Source organism: Crocodylus porosus, unplaced genomic scaffold, assembly GCF_001723895.1.
Source record: "Crocodylus porosus isolate Cpor-Errol unplaced genomic scaffold, CroPor_comp1, whole genome shotgun sequence".
Lineage (NCBI taxonomy): Eukaryota > Metazoa > Chordata > Crocodylia > Crocodylidae > Crocodylus > Crocodylus porosus.
In genome coordinates this window covers 32,060,292-32,077,746 of record NW_017728915.1, presented here as the reverse complement: position 1 = coordinate 32,077,746, position 17,455 = coordinate 32,060,292, and the positions used below count along the sequence as shown (strand labels likewise).

Below are 17,455 nucleotides of genomic sequence, written 5' to 3'. Positions count from 1 at the left end.
TTAAGTATTGGAATAACAGGCACTGAGAAAATGCTGTACACAAAATGCTATTATTGCTTCACAGCAGATCATTGGAAGCAAGATCCTCACTTGCAACTTTTCAGTGTAAACCGTGTAACTTTTCAGTGTAAATGGTGTAACAATTCCTTTGTCAAGTCAGTGAGATCCTAACCTTGTTTATCAGTGAATGCAAAACAACGCTCTACCGTACAGCAGTGTCACTCTGACCTTTGTGTGGAACTCCGTTCTCTCCATGTAGAATAACAATGTCTCTTTTGTGCAGTGAGTGTAAGGCCATGGGAGTCAGGATTTACTGCTCCAGCAATTTAATCATAACCTTCATACTTTGTGGCTTATTCAGTTAATATTCTAAAACAAAATACACAAGACGCCAGAACTTTTCCCTTGTTCTTTGTGTCTCTTAGCTGATACCCATTATCACTTACTTTCCAACGAATCCTATTTCATTGCAAATGCAGGAAACGTTTATATATATACATGTATCTTTAGCTGCTATATATACATACACATATATATACACACACACACATACATGAATATATATATATATATAGCTTTAGCTTCTATATATGCATACATACCTATATGTGTATATATGTATATGTATGTATATATGTATATATAGCAGCTAAAGATATATGTATATATATAAACGTTTCCTGCATTTGCAATGAAATAGGATTCAGTATATATATAGCTTTAGCTTCTATATATACATATCCTATTTCATTACAAATGCAGGAAATATATATATATATATATATCTCTCTCTTTAGCTTCTATATATACATATCTTATTTCACTGCAAATGCAGGAAATATATATATATATATATATGCTAAAGCTAAATTTGTTGGAAATGGGAAGTAATGGCTGTGGCTGGAATTTTCATTAGCCTAAACAGATTTGGTAAAACCATGGTGAGATATGACAAATCTTGCTGAATGCACTAAGCATCTGAAGACTAAATTAGGCAGTTGATGAAAACAAAAGTTACCAGCCTTTCAAGATCTATAAATAGGTTTGAGAAGCATCAGTTCCTAACCTTTCTTCACCAGAAGGTGCAGGCCTGAAACATAAATTTAACATGAATTTTAAAAGAAGATTTACAGGGAGACAGGCAAGCTATGAATCTGAAGGCCCCTCTAGAGGTGCAAGTAAAGGCACGATAGGCCTGAGTCCACACAACTGCACGTCCTGCCATGCCACAGATGCATGGCAGGAAGCATGACTGTGGGATCATGAATGAGATCCCATCATGCCTTATTGCCAGTGCAGGGGAAATTCTGGGATTGTGATCCTAGGCTTCCTCTGTACCTGCAAGTAGAAACTCCCGCAGCTGGGACTCCTCCCCCCCGTTGACAGGGCTCCCAGCCATGGAGGCGCACCAGGTGCCTCCACGGCTGAGACACAACGTCAGCTGCAGTCTCTCAGCTGTGGGGGCACATGGGTCCCCCCAGCTGGCAGCTGTGATCAACTGATGGGGCTCCCAGCCCCTGGCCTCTCATTCAGTTGACAGTATGATGGGACGTTATTACACATATTTTGTAGAATAACTTTGTAGCTTATTCTTATTTTTATCACACCATTAAATGATTGATTGTGTGGCCAGGTAAACACTTAAGACATGATTAACGGGTTAATCATGACTTAAGTGTAACATGTAGATGGGGCCTGACCCTCAGAAGGCCATAAAATAACACAGAGACACAGGGGGAGTAGATTAGTTCCTGAAACATGCTGAACACCTCTGACGTGATGATATCAATAAGAGATACAGCTGTTCAGAACCTTGTCACTTTACTCCTCCTCTTTCTGGTGGGGATTTCTATTTATCCACGAGCATTTTGGTATGTGTCATAGTGGCTCATATATGTACATCCTAGCACTCTGCAGTGTGCTAGTTCAGGCTTAGAGTGGTCGTAAGAATATACCCTTTCAGTTTCAATCCCATGTGGTTTCACACCTAGACCCCACAAGATCGCTTTGTACTTCAACTTCAAAATGAGGCCAACATAAAACTTAGTCAAAGTTGCTAGTTACTGTATTGAAACCAGGCCTATTTGCATATTAGGTGGCTTTTAAGAAAGCAATATAAATCAGCCTCATCCTTTTAATGGACTTGTTTTAAGAGCTTACTTAGTGCTGCATCCCTCCCACCTATATGAGTGGTCCAGTAAAAGATAGTACCAAAAAATAAAATAAAATAACCCCCCCCGCAAAACCATTACTTCTCACATAGATCTGGGGCATGTGTAGACAAAACGGAGGCCCTAAATTGAATCAGTGAGTTTTTAAACCCACCGCTTCAATGTAGGGCAAAGTAAACCCCCGTGTCGTGCACACACCCCACATTTACCTGCCTCTCCAGCAGGGAGGGGAGGACGAGCTGCTGGCGGGCGGAGCAGTCCCTGGGTTGTGGCAGGGGTTGGGTTTTCCCTCTGTGACAGCGGCAGCCCCCCCACCAGGTGGCACCTGCCCACAGGCAACTGGCTTGGGTGGTCCCATTGGGCACCGTAGCCACAGAGGGAAGCACTGAGCCCCTGCACAGCTCAGGCAGGCAGGCAGGCAGGTCCTGGGGGTGAAAAAAAAAGATGAGGCTCACTGCTTTTTTCTTGGGCCGAGCCTGCCTTCCTGGGCTGCTGCCAGGCTGCCTGTAGGGCTTCCTGCAGAGCTGCACGTAGCCCGGTGCTTTGCTCTGTGGCTGTAGGGGCAGCAAACTAAGACTCCCCATCAGAGTTTTAGTTTGCTGCACCCCAAGTCATTTAAGGCATATTACACTGCTGAATTTCCAACGTTAATTAAGGCACAATACGCCGCTGAGGCATGCAAACACTGACACCATTAAAGCGGTGAAAAAGCATTTACCCCACTTTAAAGTGTCGTGCACACACGTCCTTTGTTTTGTGTACACACGGCCCTAGACTGTAATTTTAAATTTTGAGTGGCAGCCAGGCCTAAGTCAGTTATGGCTAAAGTCTGAGAGGTAGTCCCTTAAATTCTAGAACAAAATCTTCAATTTTCTGTGTATATTGAGGGGATAATATTTATAATTAATTAGTCTTTATTAAAAACTATTTCAATTAGTTGTACTCAAGTGATACGATGGAATTCAAAACTGAGTCCCATTCTCCTCCTTTACTCCCAGGGCCAGAAGGGGAACCTTAACACAATATTGTCTCACAGACAAAGCACATCAGCGATGACTAATAACATTGCGCTTTGTCTTGGGTTCAGAGCCAAGAAGCTAGCTTGGATTTGACCCTACCCTTGTTATCCCACAGGTCTCTCTTTTGCCCTCAGGGAGTCTGCGAAGAAGCGAGCACAAGTAAGAAGTGAATTCAGCACAACATTTAAGCACAAGGCACAGAACTAAGTATCTTACTGAATCAGGAACTAAAGAACTACCATGATACCCATAAGGTCACCCTTAATGGGAAAGTGCTTTGGAACAAGACATGGGGGGAAGAATAGCAATGATAATTCAATATAACAAAGCAAAAGTGGCATGTTCTGTTGACATTTATAGTCGAACCAAGACCTAGTGCTGCTTAACTCTATAGCTTGACTTAGTCTTGCAAAAGTGCTGGGATTTCTACATTTAAGTTGTGCATATTATTCGGCATGTAAAAGTACAAACAACCCATTTCTACATACAATTATTGTAAATGTGGGTGCAAAAATTAGGCACACGGGTCCCATTTGCATTTCGTATGCATATTTGCATACCTAGCCTTTTGGAAAATGAAGACTTCGATGTTCTTCCACATTTTGTTTCCACTGGAAAATTTCTTTCCATAGTCCTTAGACTTTGCAATCAGTATACAGTTGCCACACGTATTGATTCCTTTTTCCTTCAAAGCTAATCTTTTGACTTTCCCACTGCAAAGAAGAAACATTGTCAGACTGATTATGAGGAAGCTCACTAACAGTTTGTGCATTTGATGCTCTGGCTATAATGTTGTACAAAATCTAATGTCATAAGTGCTGGATCATGTACAAATACAGAAAACACCATGGAAGATACAGCTATTCCCCCGGTGTTTGCGTTTCAGGCAGCAGAAGACTCATTCATTTCAAAACTTGTTGGAATAACTGACTGCCTACCTTGAAGCCCATAACTGTCTTTATATACAAGCCTTTGTACTACATTATTGAAGGTCTTGAAACATTTTAAAGTTTTATTATAGTGTTTGAAATCAACAAGGCAATTAGTGAGGTTTTAGACTGTGTACTGGTCAATCAAAACTACAGTCAATAGTACTTTGTAAATGTCAACAGTTTTCCTGGCTTTATAGCCCCAGTATTTGTGTGTGTACACACACGCACAAACACACATGCACACTTCCAGTTATGTAGCTATACGTTACATCTGAAAGGAAAACCTATACTCCCAAAATAAACGGTCAGCCCAATGAATTCTCACGTAAAAGAACTATGCAAAACAAATAGGAAAAGTACAGAGCCGATATAGCTGTACTTCATAATGGAATGGGCAATAGTTTTTTTATTTGATAATAAAAATATTTTCCCATTTTATTAGGGTCTTGGGGTTTTTTCCTGCTCTCTCAAAGCATTTTGCAAGCACTACATAAGCCTAAAACATCCCTGCGTGGTGCACACGTAATATTGATGCACAGAGAAATGAAGGAACTAGCATGGAGTCAAGGATGGGACTATAATGACAACCAGTCTTGGGCTTTAAGCACTAGACAACAATTCTGTAGGACTGATATTGCTGAACAGAGGGTAACTGGTTGAATGATGTCAGACACATGCTGATCAATGCAATGCTAAATTCTCGCGATCTTTCTGCATAGCAGTAGATCGCTTTCATTAGTGCTACTGATAGATTACAATCTAGCTGGTTTTTGATTCATAACATGCGCTCCTAACTTTTTGCAGAACCAGAAGATGTGTTTGTCACTACAAAACTAATCTAATTAAAAAAGCATAATTATTATAAAACTGCTCTGCCATAACTTTAAAGGAACTGGAAGGAGACTAGGAAAAATACCGGGATCTGCTGCAGCTCATTAAAGTTCACATTTAAAGTTCACAAGTGAGCTGTTGTAGACAGCTTTGCAGAACTACTTTTTGTCGCTGAGTTTTTTGGGGCAGAGACATACTTTGATTCCTGACTGCAAAGTTTACTTCTGATTTGATCCTGCTCTTATTTGTATCCTTTTATGGGGCTATAACTCTTTTAGTTAAAATGAAATTAATCCTGATTTACATAACTGTAACCAGAAACAGAATGAACCCCCTCGCCCACATACCAAAGAAACTTTATCCCTTAAGTTTCCGTTGCAAGCTTATGAAACCAAAGCGATGCCACTCAAACTAGTTAATCAGCACATTCTTTGGAAACGGAGGGCAAAACATTGAGTGTCAACTTAAGTGGCAAACAAATAATAAGATAATCACAAGGACGTGATGCCAATGCACACAATGTTTATCCACCTCGGCTTCTCACCACCATCCACATTCATAATTTATAGCATGGATCTTTTTCATAATTTGATGCAACAGGCCATCTTTACATGGGTTCAATCAAACTCCTTAACAATGGCCTGGTTGCTAACTCCTTTACCAGCACAGCAATCACATTTTACCTGCTTCACTAATTAAAGACTGAAGTTTTTCCCCCCCAAATGCTTATACAGGCATAAATTTTAAAGGAAGCCAACAACCCTGAATACAGATACTATTCAAACTAGATAGCTCTGATTTCTGCTAGACTTAGTTTGAAGTTTCCTATCTGAAATTTCTTGTTGACAAAATATCCATATTTATACAAACTTAACCATCTAATTGACTCACAAGTACACACACCCTTTTTAAGTTCACACTGTTACGATGACTGAATGCACAAGAAATCCATCCTTATTCATCCTTAGTTTTGCATAAATCCCATTGGCTTTGGTAGGTTTTAAGCCCAAGGGTAAATCCCTTACATTAAGCACATGTGTAAGCCTCTTGCTGAATCAGTGCCCATTTTACAGAACTTAACAGCACGTCCCAATGACCGACTGAAGGCATATCACGTATGGGGATGAAAGGTGATTTGCTGTTTTCTCTTTGGGTGATGCCTGGAAGATACAAAACTGGTTCTGATAAAGGAGAGACAGAAGTTCAGCCCCGGCTTTATCAACAGCTCAGGAACCCCTCCTCAGGGCATAGGATCAGAAATTTTATGTTACTTAGCAATTTTGTCTACACTCAAAGTAGGTGTGATCAGGAGTTTGTTAGTTCACAGCTCCATCTGATCTTCAAAAGAATTGCAAGCTTGCGCTCCCATTTGGTAGAGGAAAAAACGCACAGTTGGTTCAATGCTTCAGCAGTGACTTGGAGGAAGGGGAGAAGTTGCCACACTTCATTCACCGCACCTCATTCGTGGAGACTATCAGTGTGTCCCGTGCTTCTGAGGTCTGCGCGCAAGTTTCAGACTCAGTTCAATGGTGTAAGGTGAATCAGGAGTGTCATGCATGACCCGGGGGTGACCCCTCGCACTCGCATTTTCAGCTCCTCGGTTTGAGCGTCTGATTAAAAATGCTAGGAACTCAGATGTTCGCCCTCCAGACGTGTCCTGACGGGACGCCTTCAAAAACGGTGAGGGGGCAGTGCAAAATATTTGCATGCAGACATTAAAATACACATAGAAATATGCCTCGAATTCTCTTTCTTCTTGAAACGTTACATAAATCTTGCATTTTTTCAGGCTTAAGCGAGCATAAAGGTTGGAAAGTAAAAGCTCTCAAAACAAATTAAAACCAAAGCTATTTCCCTGGACCTACTATCATTTGACTATTTGAGTTTGAGTTCATTTTTTTCGGAGACGCAAACTTTATTTTCCGGCACTTTAGTTTGCATGGACAGCTAAAAAAAAAAAAAAAAAAAAAAAAATCCAATAAAATGCCAAGAAGTGGGAGACGGGGCAGATTTCCCCTCCAATATTTAAAGCCGTGCCATTTATTTTTTTTAGCCCCTTTTGGCATCCTCTTCTCTTAATACTTGAGTTTTTATATGACATTTAGAAGCTTTATTGTTTCAATAGCAAAGGTAAAGAGGTTAATGCCTCTTTAACAAGGGGCTCTTTTTTTTTCACCCCCCCCGCTTTTTTTTTGGCTCAGCCTAAATTTCTAACACTACCTGATGAAATGTAGTATACAGCTTTTAATTGTGCCCAGAGGCAGTACAACTTCACAGAGGGTTTGGAGCAACTGGCAAAGGATTTGAGAAACAGCTGTGTTCCGGGAACATGTGCAGTGCTGTGGAACAGCTCTGTCAGCACCTGTACCCGCTTAACACTCGCACACACACACGCACACAGTTACATGCACAGTTCACATCTGGGATTAATCAGGATTTTTAAAGGAATTAATACTCTTAACTTTTTTTTATTTTATTGTACCTGTAGGAACACGATGCTATATTAAAATCTGCAGCATAGAAGTAGTATTTTGTTCAACCTCGAGTTACTGGGGGGAATAAAAGCCTCCCTTCGCTTTGCCAAGAATGAATTGTTTTAATATCCCTACATTCAATATTATTTATTATTAAAGTCTAGCGCTGCTTTAGTGAGTAACTGACTTTCCCTTGCTTTAACCTACTTTTCCCAGCTGCACTCGACTTCACGGTTTCAACATTTGCTGGAAACCGGCCCTGCCTTCGTTTTTGTGTGTGTGTCCCCCACCCGATTTGCTCAGAGTGTTTGATTCACGTTGGAAGGTTCAAAAAGTCTTTCAAAAATGTTACATTAAATAAATGTCATACGTTTTCAACAGAGGTATTTACTTACATAGTTTAGACGGCACGGAACTCTATTCATGCACGAGTTATGCCACATTAACCATTTAGGCTAGATTTTCATGTTAATTCTACAGGAGAAAAATCGTATTAGATTTGCATGCCTATTTTGTGTAACTTACACATAATGGAATTCAGCAACATGAGTCTCGCTCGTTATAATGTTTGGGACGGGAAATGGGAGCTGAAAAGGAGAAGGAGGGGGAAATAGGCTTTATTATCAATTCATCGCAAGGCACAGCTTCAACTGCCCCAGAAGTCGGACACATAAGTCAGACCAGTGAACAACGTCAGGGTAGAAAATCCAAAGGCTCATGGACAATGCCTGGTTTTGGGAGTGGAACTCAATTTTGATCATCAGAACATTAATTATCCCAAATTTCATCCAAAATGTTCATCCTCTGATCAACAGTATGAACACTGTCCTGACAGCCTAGGACTGTTTTGCTGGGCACTTACGGTTTTTGTTCTGCAGGCTCCTTATTTACCTAGGAGCTCCAGTAGAAACATTTATCACCCAGAACTGCTACAGTTTCTTGGGTAAATACCATCCCCCGTTTCACAATACGTATTTACTTCATCTGAAATATTTGCGCATCTGGTACACTTTGTCAAGTCTGTAAGACCCTTTATGGCACAGAGTACTCTAAATGTTCAACTAAAAAGGACAAGGTCCAAAACTGCTGGAAGCATTTTCCTTCAGGGTTTGTATTTCACCAGTAGCTACAGCATGGCCCGTGTCTCATAATTCATTGACTGACTTTTTTACCTTAAACCAGAATTGCTCAGGGGATAGCATGACGCTTACACTAAAACCCTTGGTTGGCCATAGCCGTTGCTCACTCTAATTTTTATAGCTAGCAGAGGACTGGCCAAACCCAGCTGACCTCTATTTTGTCTGCTAATCATTTTATGGGTTTCCTTTCTCCCCAGGCATACTGTCTGCAGAACTGGACCAATCATGTTTCAGTTCAAGGCTAAGCTCCACCCCTCTTATTTTCTGTCCAACTATTCCACTCTTGCTGCAACAACAAAGCTTCCCCAATACTCAGCATATTTATAGTAATTTTACCATAGAAATCCAATACTAAAGTACTTCATTTAATCCTAGAGTCGTGGAATGGGATGGTTTCTGTGCTTACCTTATATTTTATGTGTACTACATATTTTTAATACCAATTTTATGCAAGTGTCCTTAGAACCGGACCTAACCCCCCCCCCTCCCAAAAAATATTGCAGGCCAGCATATACCTGAAGATGCCTTTACTTTATCTCCTCAATCAAAAGTGAAATGAAGCGCTTGCACTTTCCTAATCCTAAATCCTCTCAAAACTTTATATCATAGGATGATATTTGCTCTACCGTAGAATAACGCTGCACAGGGAAGATTTTCTTCCGTGATATTTCTATGGAAAATCCAATTTTGGGGAACTTGGTAGTGCTAAGCTTGCCACGCTGGAAGCCCAATTTAAAAATTAGGACGAACCAAAGCAAACCGAGCCGAGCCAAACCAAAAAGCACAAACTGACCAAACAGCAAGCAAGCAACAACAGAGCCCTACAGAGTCTGTCAGCATAATAATGCTGGCTTTGAACATATCATTTTGCAGAATTTCTATGCTGCCCTGCTGCAGAAACAGTCACGCTGGCAAACGCTTATTTTGTTTGGAAAACTGCACAACTGCTGAAAAGTACTTTCTTCTCTTGGAAGCTGTGTCTTTGAGGTTGTGCTGAGAGCGCTGTCCCAGGATAAGGCTGTCTTTTTCTGTAGCGGACTAGGTCTTAAAGCTTTTGGATGTGAGACCGGCTCTTAGGTCACCTAGGTGCTTTAGGCAAGTTGACCCAAGGACATTACGCCTGCATACGGTTTACTAGAATCCTTACAAAATCAGAGGAAGTACGACTTAAAGCACCCGAGCGGTCCCTCCAAATCCAGATATGCACGAACTTATTTATTTGGAAGAAGCTTCCCCCCATCCTACAAGAAAAGCCCATGCAAATGACCAGGGAGCACAATTAACCTAACCCGATGTGAACACAGAATTGTGCAGGCTGCTCATGATGCAAGAAAAATAGATTTTTTTTTTAAAGGGCCAAACCACTGGTTTCTCCACAGCTCGGTCTAGCCAAACACACACTAATTACAGACTGCACTATTCTCAAAATCTGGGCAATGGACCTATAACCTCTAATCTCCACCTAGCAAAACATAAAGCCAATTTGTCATGGGATATCCAATGTATTCAGGAATGAGACATCTGTAGCCAGATGTACTTGATATTGTCTAAGACATTGCTGGAGACAGGGTTATGGACACCGAAGAAGTTAATGAAACAGGGTTTTCTGTGTACAGTATTAACCTTTCGTATAATACTGGTGTAACTAAAGCATTGTGCATTTGGCAGTGCAGCATTCTTTCATACAATACAACCCTGTTACACATTACTGGTGTGAGACTGCACAAAAGCATTATATTGCATTGATTAGAAGCAATTAAGAGGGTGTTGAGAGAAACTAGAGCATTAACTTTGCAGGAGCATATATTTAATCACTGCTCAAGTATCTTCTCTGCATCCAAGATGGCACATGCTGACATAATGTTTCTTTTCCTCCTCCTTACAGACTGGCCTAGGTTCACAAAAGTGCTGCTTAATACCACTGACAGACTACAATTTTTACAATAAGAGTACTTCTTCCTATCTTGGGTCATATTGATTGTTTTTTTGGTTTGCTGTATACAAGCAGAAAGTATGAGGGAAAACATCCCTATGGATACAATAAATAACCAAGATTTTTAAGCTTAAAGTCAGCATTGCACATGTCGCACCTTGTTTTTGGAAGTTTTCGTGGTTTTGGCTTCAGAACTATAAGGGTTCTCTTTGTGATTTTTTTTACTCACTAAAAATAAATTTACACCGCACACCCTGCCTCTTCAGTACCCTAGCAATTTCTGCTAGAGAGCGAGCCCAGGGCTGGTAGTTTGCCAGTCAGGACTTAGGCACATTCACTGAGCTGCAGAGAGAAGTATGCACAGTGCTACTGTTGTCATCCCCACACCTTAATGAATGCTAAAATTCACAGCATTAAAAAAGAGCCAGTAAATGTTTCTTCTCTTCTTCTTCTTGCAATGCTCACAATATTTACTTGAGAAAGAACAGTAAAACTTTGGCTCTTAACTGGTAGTCAGTTTGCTAGAAGTTACATCATTGTTTGTTTCACAGGGGAAAAATGTTTGGAAAATTGGTATATGAAGTCCATAAATCTAGAGATAAATAATGAAAACGAAACTTCCTGTGAAATGCCCCAGTGTTCGTTTTATTTAATATTCTCCATCGGTGGAAATAAATTAAAAATGAACAAGACTTGTTTATGCCTGCCTTACACTATTCTCAGCTTCTGAATAGCAACTGCATATTAATTTATCAGGTTCCCATAAATTATAATTAGCCAGGAGGATTAACAACATAAATCCTTGAATTTAAAACCAACCTGCCCTGCTCTCTCTTCCCTTTGCCCTAAAGTGAAAAGGAGCCATAAAACCCATCACTGCTGTTTGATCCATTAAACTCGTGAGACATTCTTATTTCAGCTTAGCTACTGGAGGTATATGCTTTGTGAAATCTTTTTTTAAAGTTACAGGAGCCTTCCTGGAATCAAGAGACACGTTGTACAGGAAAGGCACAGTGTGAGCATGGCAGGATGACTGCAGTTCTTTCCACTGTGTTGTTAACTGATGCTACGCAGGGTTCTCAGTATGCAGGAAATGGGCAAAAGATGTGACTGTCAAAATAGGTGAAACTCCAAATTAATATTTTCTAACTACACCTTTTTTTCAAGAGAAAAAGAAAATCTAACTAAAGCATATACCCACATCTGTATGCACAGGTTTCCTGCAAACAGCCCCACCTATAGCATGAAAGAGAGTTATAGCTGTATATCCTCTAACACTGTGAGGAGGCTATGGTATTATGCTATTGCCTTAATGTGCTGACTAACTTTCAACATCAGCTGAGGTCAAAATAATGAACTGGATCAAATTTACAGCAAGTCATCACCCAGACTGAACCAAGAAATATTCTTTATCACAGAGTGGCGAAAGAAAGGTACAAACCAGTTGCAACTGTTATCAAGAACTTCAGTGATGAGTGTCAATGATGTAAAAAGGAAATTACTGAAAAATATTGGATAATACCAAATTTGAAGATTAGTGGGCATAATGAAATTTTCAATGTAAACACGGTGGAGCAAATCATATTTCCCATTTCACTTTAGCTTCTGAGAGAAAAGGATGATCACACGTGTAAACAAAAGAGAGGAAAATGGTATTTATAATGGGCCCTGGTTATAGCTGGTTAGCAACATACTTTTTTTTGACCCCAGTCAGAACAGAAATATTACTTATGATTTCACTAACCTGAAAAGAGTAATAGTAACAAATAATAAGCAATCACACCTTTCATCTATACCTGGATGAAGGACTCTGTAAGGCTTTATCAACATTTAAGTATTACTTAGCTATTATTACAGATGAAATCAGGGCCCAGGTTATAAAATCAGGCATTTCCAAATCTGTACACACCTTTGCTTATGCTGTATGCATGCCAACACCACACTGCATGCGACTCAGTTAAGGCATGTGACCAATCAATTGCAGTTAAAATTAGTGAATTCAATACCACACACTAAGATTTGTTAAATTAAAGGTAGTCCATTTTTAGGAACTGCAACATAAGGGCCCCGTTACACAGGCAGGTAAAGGTGTGATGGCATCTAATGCACGATCCATTCAATCGCACCTCCTGCCATGCCACATGTGCATGGCTAGAGTCATGACTGTGGGATCCTGTATGAGATCCCATTGCACCTTCCTGCCACTACAGGGAGATCCTGGGCTGGGAGCCCCAGCTGATGGGGGTCACACGCAGGGTCTCATTAGTGCATTCAAGTTCCACTGCAACCAGCTATAATGTTAGTACACATTTGCAAGGTCTAACTTCAGAGCTGGCTGGAGCTTTTTATGGCATGATAGGTACATTACTCAAGGTAATTGTGCAATTTAACCAGTTAATGGTATGATACTTGTAATGTGTAGAGGGCGCCTAAGAGATCTGTGGTGGTGAAGAACTGCCAGCCCACTTCTCCCTACACCGACTACTTAGAAAGGTAAGTGCAGCACAGTGCACAGGCAATAGATAGAGAGGGCAAAGGCATTAAGAGGAAGCAACTGGTACACCGCCCCTGCAAAACAGTCAAGAGATCTGTGCCAGGCCCAGATCCCTCACTTCCTCCTTTCTCATCTGAAGAACAGATGAAGTTTGACTTACGAGGTGTCTCCAAGGAGCCTTTCCCTTGCCATGTATGCGGGACTACAAGAAACCAGCCAGATGACACCATGCCGGTGCCAAGAACCACAGTACAAACCTGCCTCATTCTTTCTCCCTCATTAACTTATGCTAGCACGTGCGAGTCAGATGTGGCAAGTAACTCAATAGGACAGTACCACCCTCCAAGCTAACCTGGCCATAGCCCCTGAGGAAAGCGAAAAACCCGCTGGCTGTGAGCTTCAGGCCTTCCCAGACCTTTATTAAAGTGTTGGTCCAAATCCAAGGCAAAAGAGTAAATTTGGCAGGAAATGAAAAGAAAAATAGCCCAAAGAAAGGGGAGCTAATATGGGTACCAATGGCAACTTGTGCCTAAAGAGAGTGCATAATAAAGGGAATGGATCATGGAAGGCCAAACAAAATAATATTCAACGTTATTTTCAGCTACTCTTTTCTCAGACTCAATTTTAGTGTATTAGTTGATGCACAATACTACAAGACTCAATTTTTGAGCGGTGGAAAACTTGTGGCCATCACTTGTACTGCAGACCTGCCTTGGAACAGTGCCGCCTCAAACTATTTGTGACACCTCAGACTGTTTTTCCGCCATCATGAGTAATGGTTCAGTGCCTGACATAACACACAAATAGCATTTTTGAGCTTGATTTGAGCTATCTTGGGAAAGGTGGCATCAGCTACACATCCTGTAAGTGCCTATAAGAATGCTCTGATTAGTGCGTGATATACCTGTATATTGTTATACGCCACTTAAATTAGATGAGCTGAACATGAAACAGAATATTTCTGCTCACTCCCAATTGCAGATATTTATCTCACTTCCTTTCAAATAGCCCTCACCACATGTTAAGAAAGGAGTTCACTCACGTTTTGTATGGGGTGGACTTCGGACACAAAAGTGTCACCATGAGTTTTGCCATTGACTTCAATAGGGTAAAGATTCACCCCTGAAATGTACAGGTAACTAGTATACAAACCTTATAAATATGAGAGATATAGATCTCTCTTTCTCTCTCTCTCTATATATATATTTATAAAGTATGTGTGCGCATATGAATAGCATGCGTAGGTGAACTGTTTCTGTTTTAAATGTATACAAACTAAAATCAAAATACTTTTAAGGCAGGTTTTAGAGCAACATACAAAAAAAAAAATTGGTCTGTCCCTTCTGCTTGTCACTTTATGGCCTATCTGAAATACTAGAAGAGGTTTTCTTTTGTTCATTCTTTATATCTCTCTTCAGTCCACAGAAAGCTAGTGGTTTGGACATTTATATTTAAGAAACAAAGGATGCTCAATTGTCTCTAATAAATACCCCAAAGGAAATGCTTTGCATGCAATCATGGAGCAAAATGATTTCCTGACGTTAGCCACAAGAAAGGAGTTGCACTGAAGATGTACAGGATTTGGCCCCCCGGTATTTAGGAAAAGAAATGCTGTCAAACACAAGGAGGGAATGAGGAGCCATGGAGGAAGCATGTTGGGTGAAAATGCAAAGTGATACAGTAGCTGCTAGTAAACAGTGTTAATAAATTCCATTGTCATCTATTCTAAAGGAAGATCCTGTATTCATTCCATGAGGGGATAGGAAAGTGCTCTCTCTGTACAAAGCTGCAGAAGAAGGAAAGCTCTGCAAGCCCATCCCAACTCCCTTAATTATTTTAATTGCAGCAGTGTGATGCCAAGGTGCTGAATTACCCCCTCAGGCTCTGGCTGCTTAGCCAGGAGGTACTGAATTAAACTGTCAGAACATGCAGAAAAATTGCAATGGTGCCTGTCAACGGTATTTGTTAAGAGACACGGGTGAGGCTAGTGACTTATATAGAAAAAGAGCTGCCGATGCAAAGTCGTCAAAGCACAGCACTGGAACTAATGGGGTATTCAGAGGTCTTGTTCTACTTCATTGGTCAAAGCCAACAAAAATCCTGTAATATTTGGGGCGGTTTGCTATTTATGGCTATGGTAATAAAGGCCATTTAAAGCTGCAAAGCCAAGCACACTTAAGTGGTCCCCACTGTTTTATTTCCTAATGGGAGAAGAGCTGTTGTCCCATATCAGAGTTCTGCTTTTAAGAGACAGAAAATTAAAAGGCGAGATGCTTATATTTAAGTCAGAAGAACCAGCTGCATCACATTTTACAATACACTGCTTTAATTAAAAATAACTACATCTCAGATTCTTTGTCCTTTTTGACTCCATGTCAAATTATGTCATTCACTATGACAAATTTGCCTCAGATTGACAATGTGGCCCATGGTTCATATCCTCTTTCTTTATGCATGGCAGCTTCTTTCCGGAGATGCTTATCATATCTAAGAGATACGTTTGATATGAGGTCTACTACTGAACTTTAAACCCACGCCTTGACAGATTGCCATCAAGGTGATTTAGAGAACTCTCATTTACTGTGGGTCTTTATGATTCACTTTTAGTTATATTTTTAGGAGTAACATCTAGTACTCATGAAATTGAAACACCGAAAGCATTGCCTAGAGCCAGAGAAGTGTGGGCAGGAGCTGTGCCCACATCCCCTCTCCTCTCAACATGTACTTTGGTATTAATTTGGGCAGCGCCCAATCTTCAGTGTAGTGGGGCAGACAGGCCATTAGATTTTTTCGGGGAAGAGGCTCATAAACTCAGTTCATTTGTGACTTAAGAGACATCCACTTGGCAGACCAGGTGGGAGACTAAGCAAACTGATTTGTGTCCTTTGTTAATGAGCTAACTGAAAACATCCAGGCCTGAGCCAAACTAATTTCTTTCTGCTTCTCTGTCTGAGGGACCAGAGTCAGCCAATACAGAACCTAGACAGTATAACTACTACAGAGGAAACCAGAAGTTTGACTTACATCTCTCATCGCTGATTATTCTGGTTAGCCCCTACAAAAAGACGAACCCCCTTCACTATCTACTCTCTGCCACTATGATGTAAGAGATTGGGCTAGACGATTCCAGCATTTTTTATATGCTTAGGTCTTTTTGCATACTTGCATTGTTTTGAGAAACAAATTTGCAGATGGCAGTAAGCTGGCTGGGGCTGCCAACATGCTGGGGTGAAGGGCTAGGATCCAGAATCACCTGGATAGACTGGAGAAATGATCCACAATCTGTCAGACTAAATTCAACAAGGAAAAGTAGGGGGCCCAAAACTGTGTTCGGTTTTGGGTCCCCCACGACAAAAATTAGAGAAAGCCCAATGGAGGGCTTCTGAAATTCTATAACTGGGCTGGCCAGTGCAGATGTCATCTGGGTTTGGGGTCAACCTATTCACCTACATAACATTCAGCATCTATTCGGCACGAGTTTTTTGTTTTGATAGGTCTTCACCTGGTTCAGCTTCTAGCATTCTTTTAACAGGTTTATGTCATTAACTGATGCTCAGTGGGTGCATCTACACATACGCTTTCATGCAGAGTTGATTAATTAGCTCACCAATAAAGTGCCACAGTCCCACTATGCACCAGTATTAAGGTGCAGTAAATTAACTCTTCCATAGGATAGTACTGTTGGAAACAGTCCTATGGTGGAGTAATTAAGTGCACTCAAACACGTAAAGACTGTGATGGGCTGGCTGTGGCAAAATGGTGCTTAAGTGCTGGGGCTGCCTGCCAGTTACTCCCACAATGTAGCAGCCTCATGCCCCAGCCAGCTCCTCCATCATCTGATGCTGTCATCTGGAGCCCGGGGCTTACCACCCAGGATCCCTGCCAGCCAAGGGGTGTTCCACCTTGGTTCAAAGTACTGTGGTCCTGGGCACACAAGTAAATGCTGTGCCTGAGAGCAGCAGACTCTGGCACAAACTGCACCGAAGTTTATTTCTGTGCATTAACTGCTTGTGTAGATGCAACCAGTTAGTGTGGGTTTGCTAAGAATTAGGGCTGTATGAAGCTTCAGATGCTGATTTGATTTGGAGGAGATTCGACCCAATTTGGTGGCCAAATCTCCAAATCTGAATTGAATTGAAAGACCAATAAAAAGGTCCAAATTGATTCAAAGCTCTCCAAATCAATTTGGAAAAGATTTGGAGAGTTTCAGAGAGATTTGGGCAATTCTCGCTCACTGCCACAGGGAACTGGACCCAGGCTATTTGCTAGTTAGTAGGGGTGGGGCAAAGGGTTGGAGAAGGGGCCAGGGGACTATAGGGGGAACCCCCACCAGGCCCCATCTCCTGCCTGCTCCTCCAGCCTCCCTGAGTGCTCCCTGACCCCTGCCTGCTCTCCCAGCCCCATCAATGGCTGCCCTGTCTGGCCACAGCATCCTGGCTCTTTAAACAAAACAAAAAAAAGC

The 17,455-nt window shown here is 41.2% G+C and overlaps 1 protein-coding gene across 9 annotated transcripts in view; it reads right to left on the bottom strand.

The window, feature by feature from the left end:
• WWOX (WW domain containing oxidoreductase) overlaps window positions 1-17,455 on the bottom strand; it is a 683,982-nt gene that overhangs the window by 67,214 nt on the left and 599,313 nt on the right. Inside the window, exon 8 of one of the 9 annotated variants that reach the window (XM_019535921.1) lies at window positions 11,149-11,609. The exons of the other annotated variants lie outside the window; for them this stretch is intronic. Within the exon in view, the coding sequence (XP_019391466.1) occupies window positions 11,556-11,609 (54 nt within the window). The 3' untranslated portion in view covers window positions 11,149-11,555. Of the gene's footprint in view, window positions 1-11,148; window positions 11,610-17,455 lie in introns of those variants that run through there. 9 annotated transcript variants of the gene reach the window in all.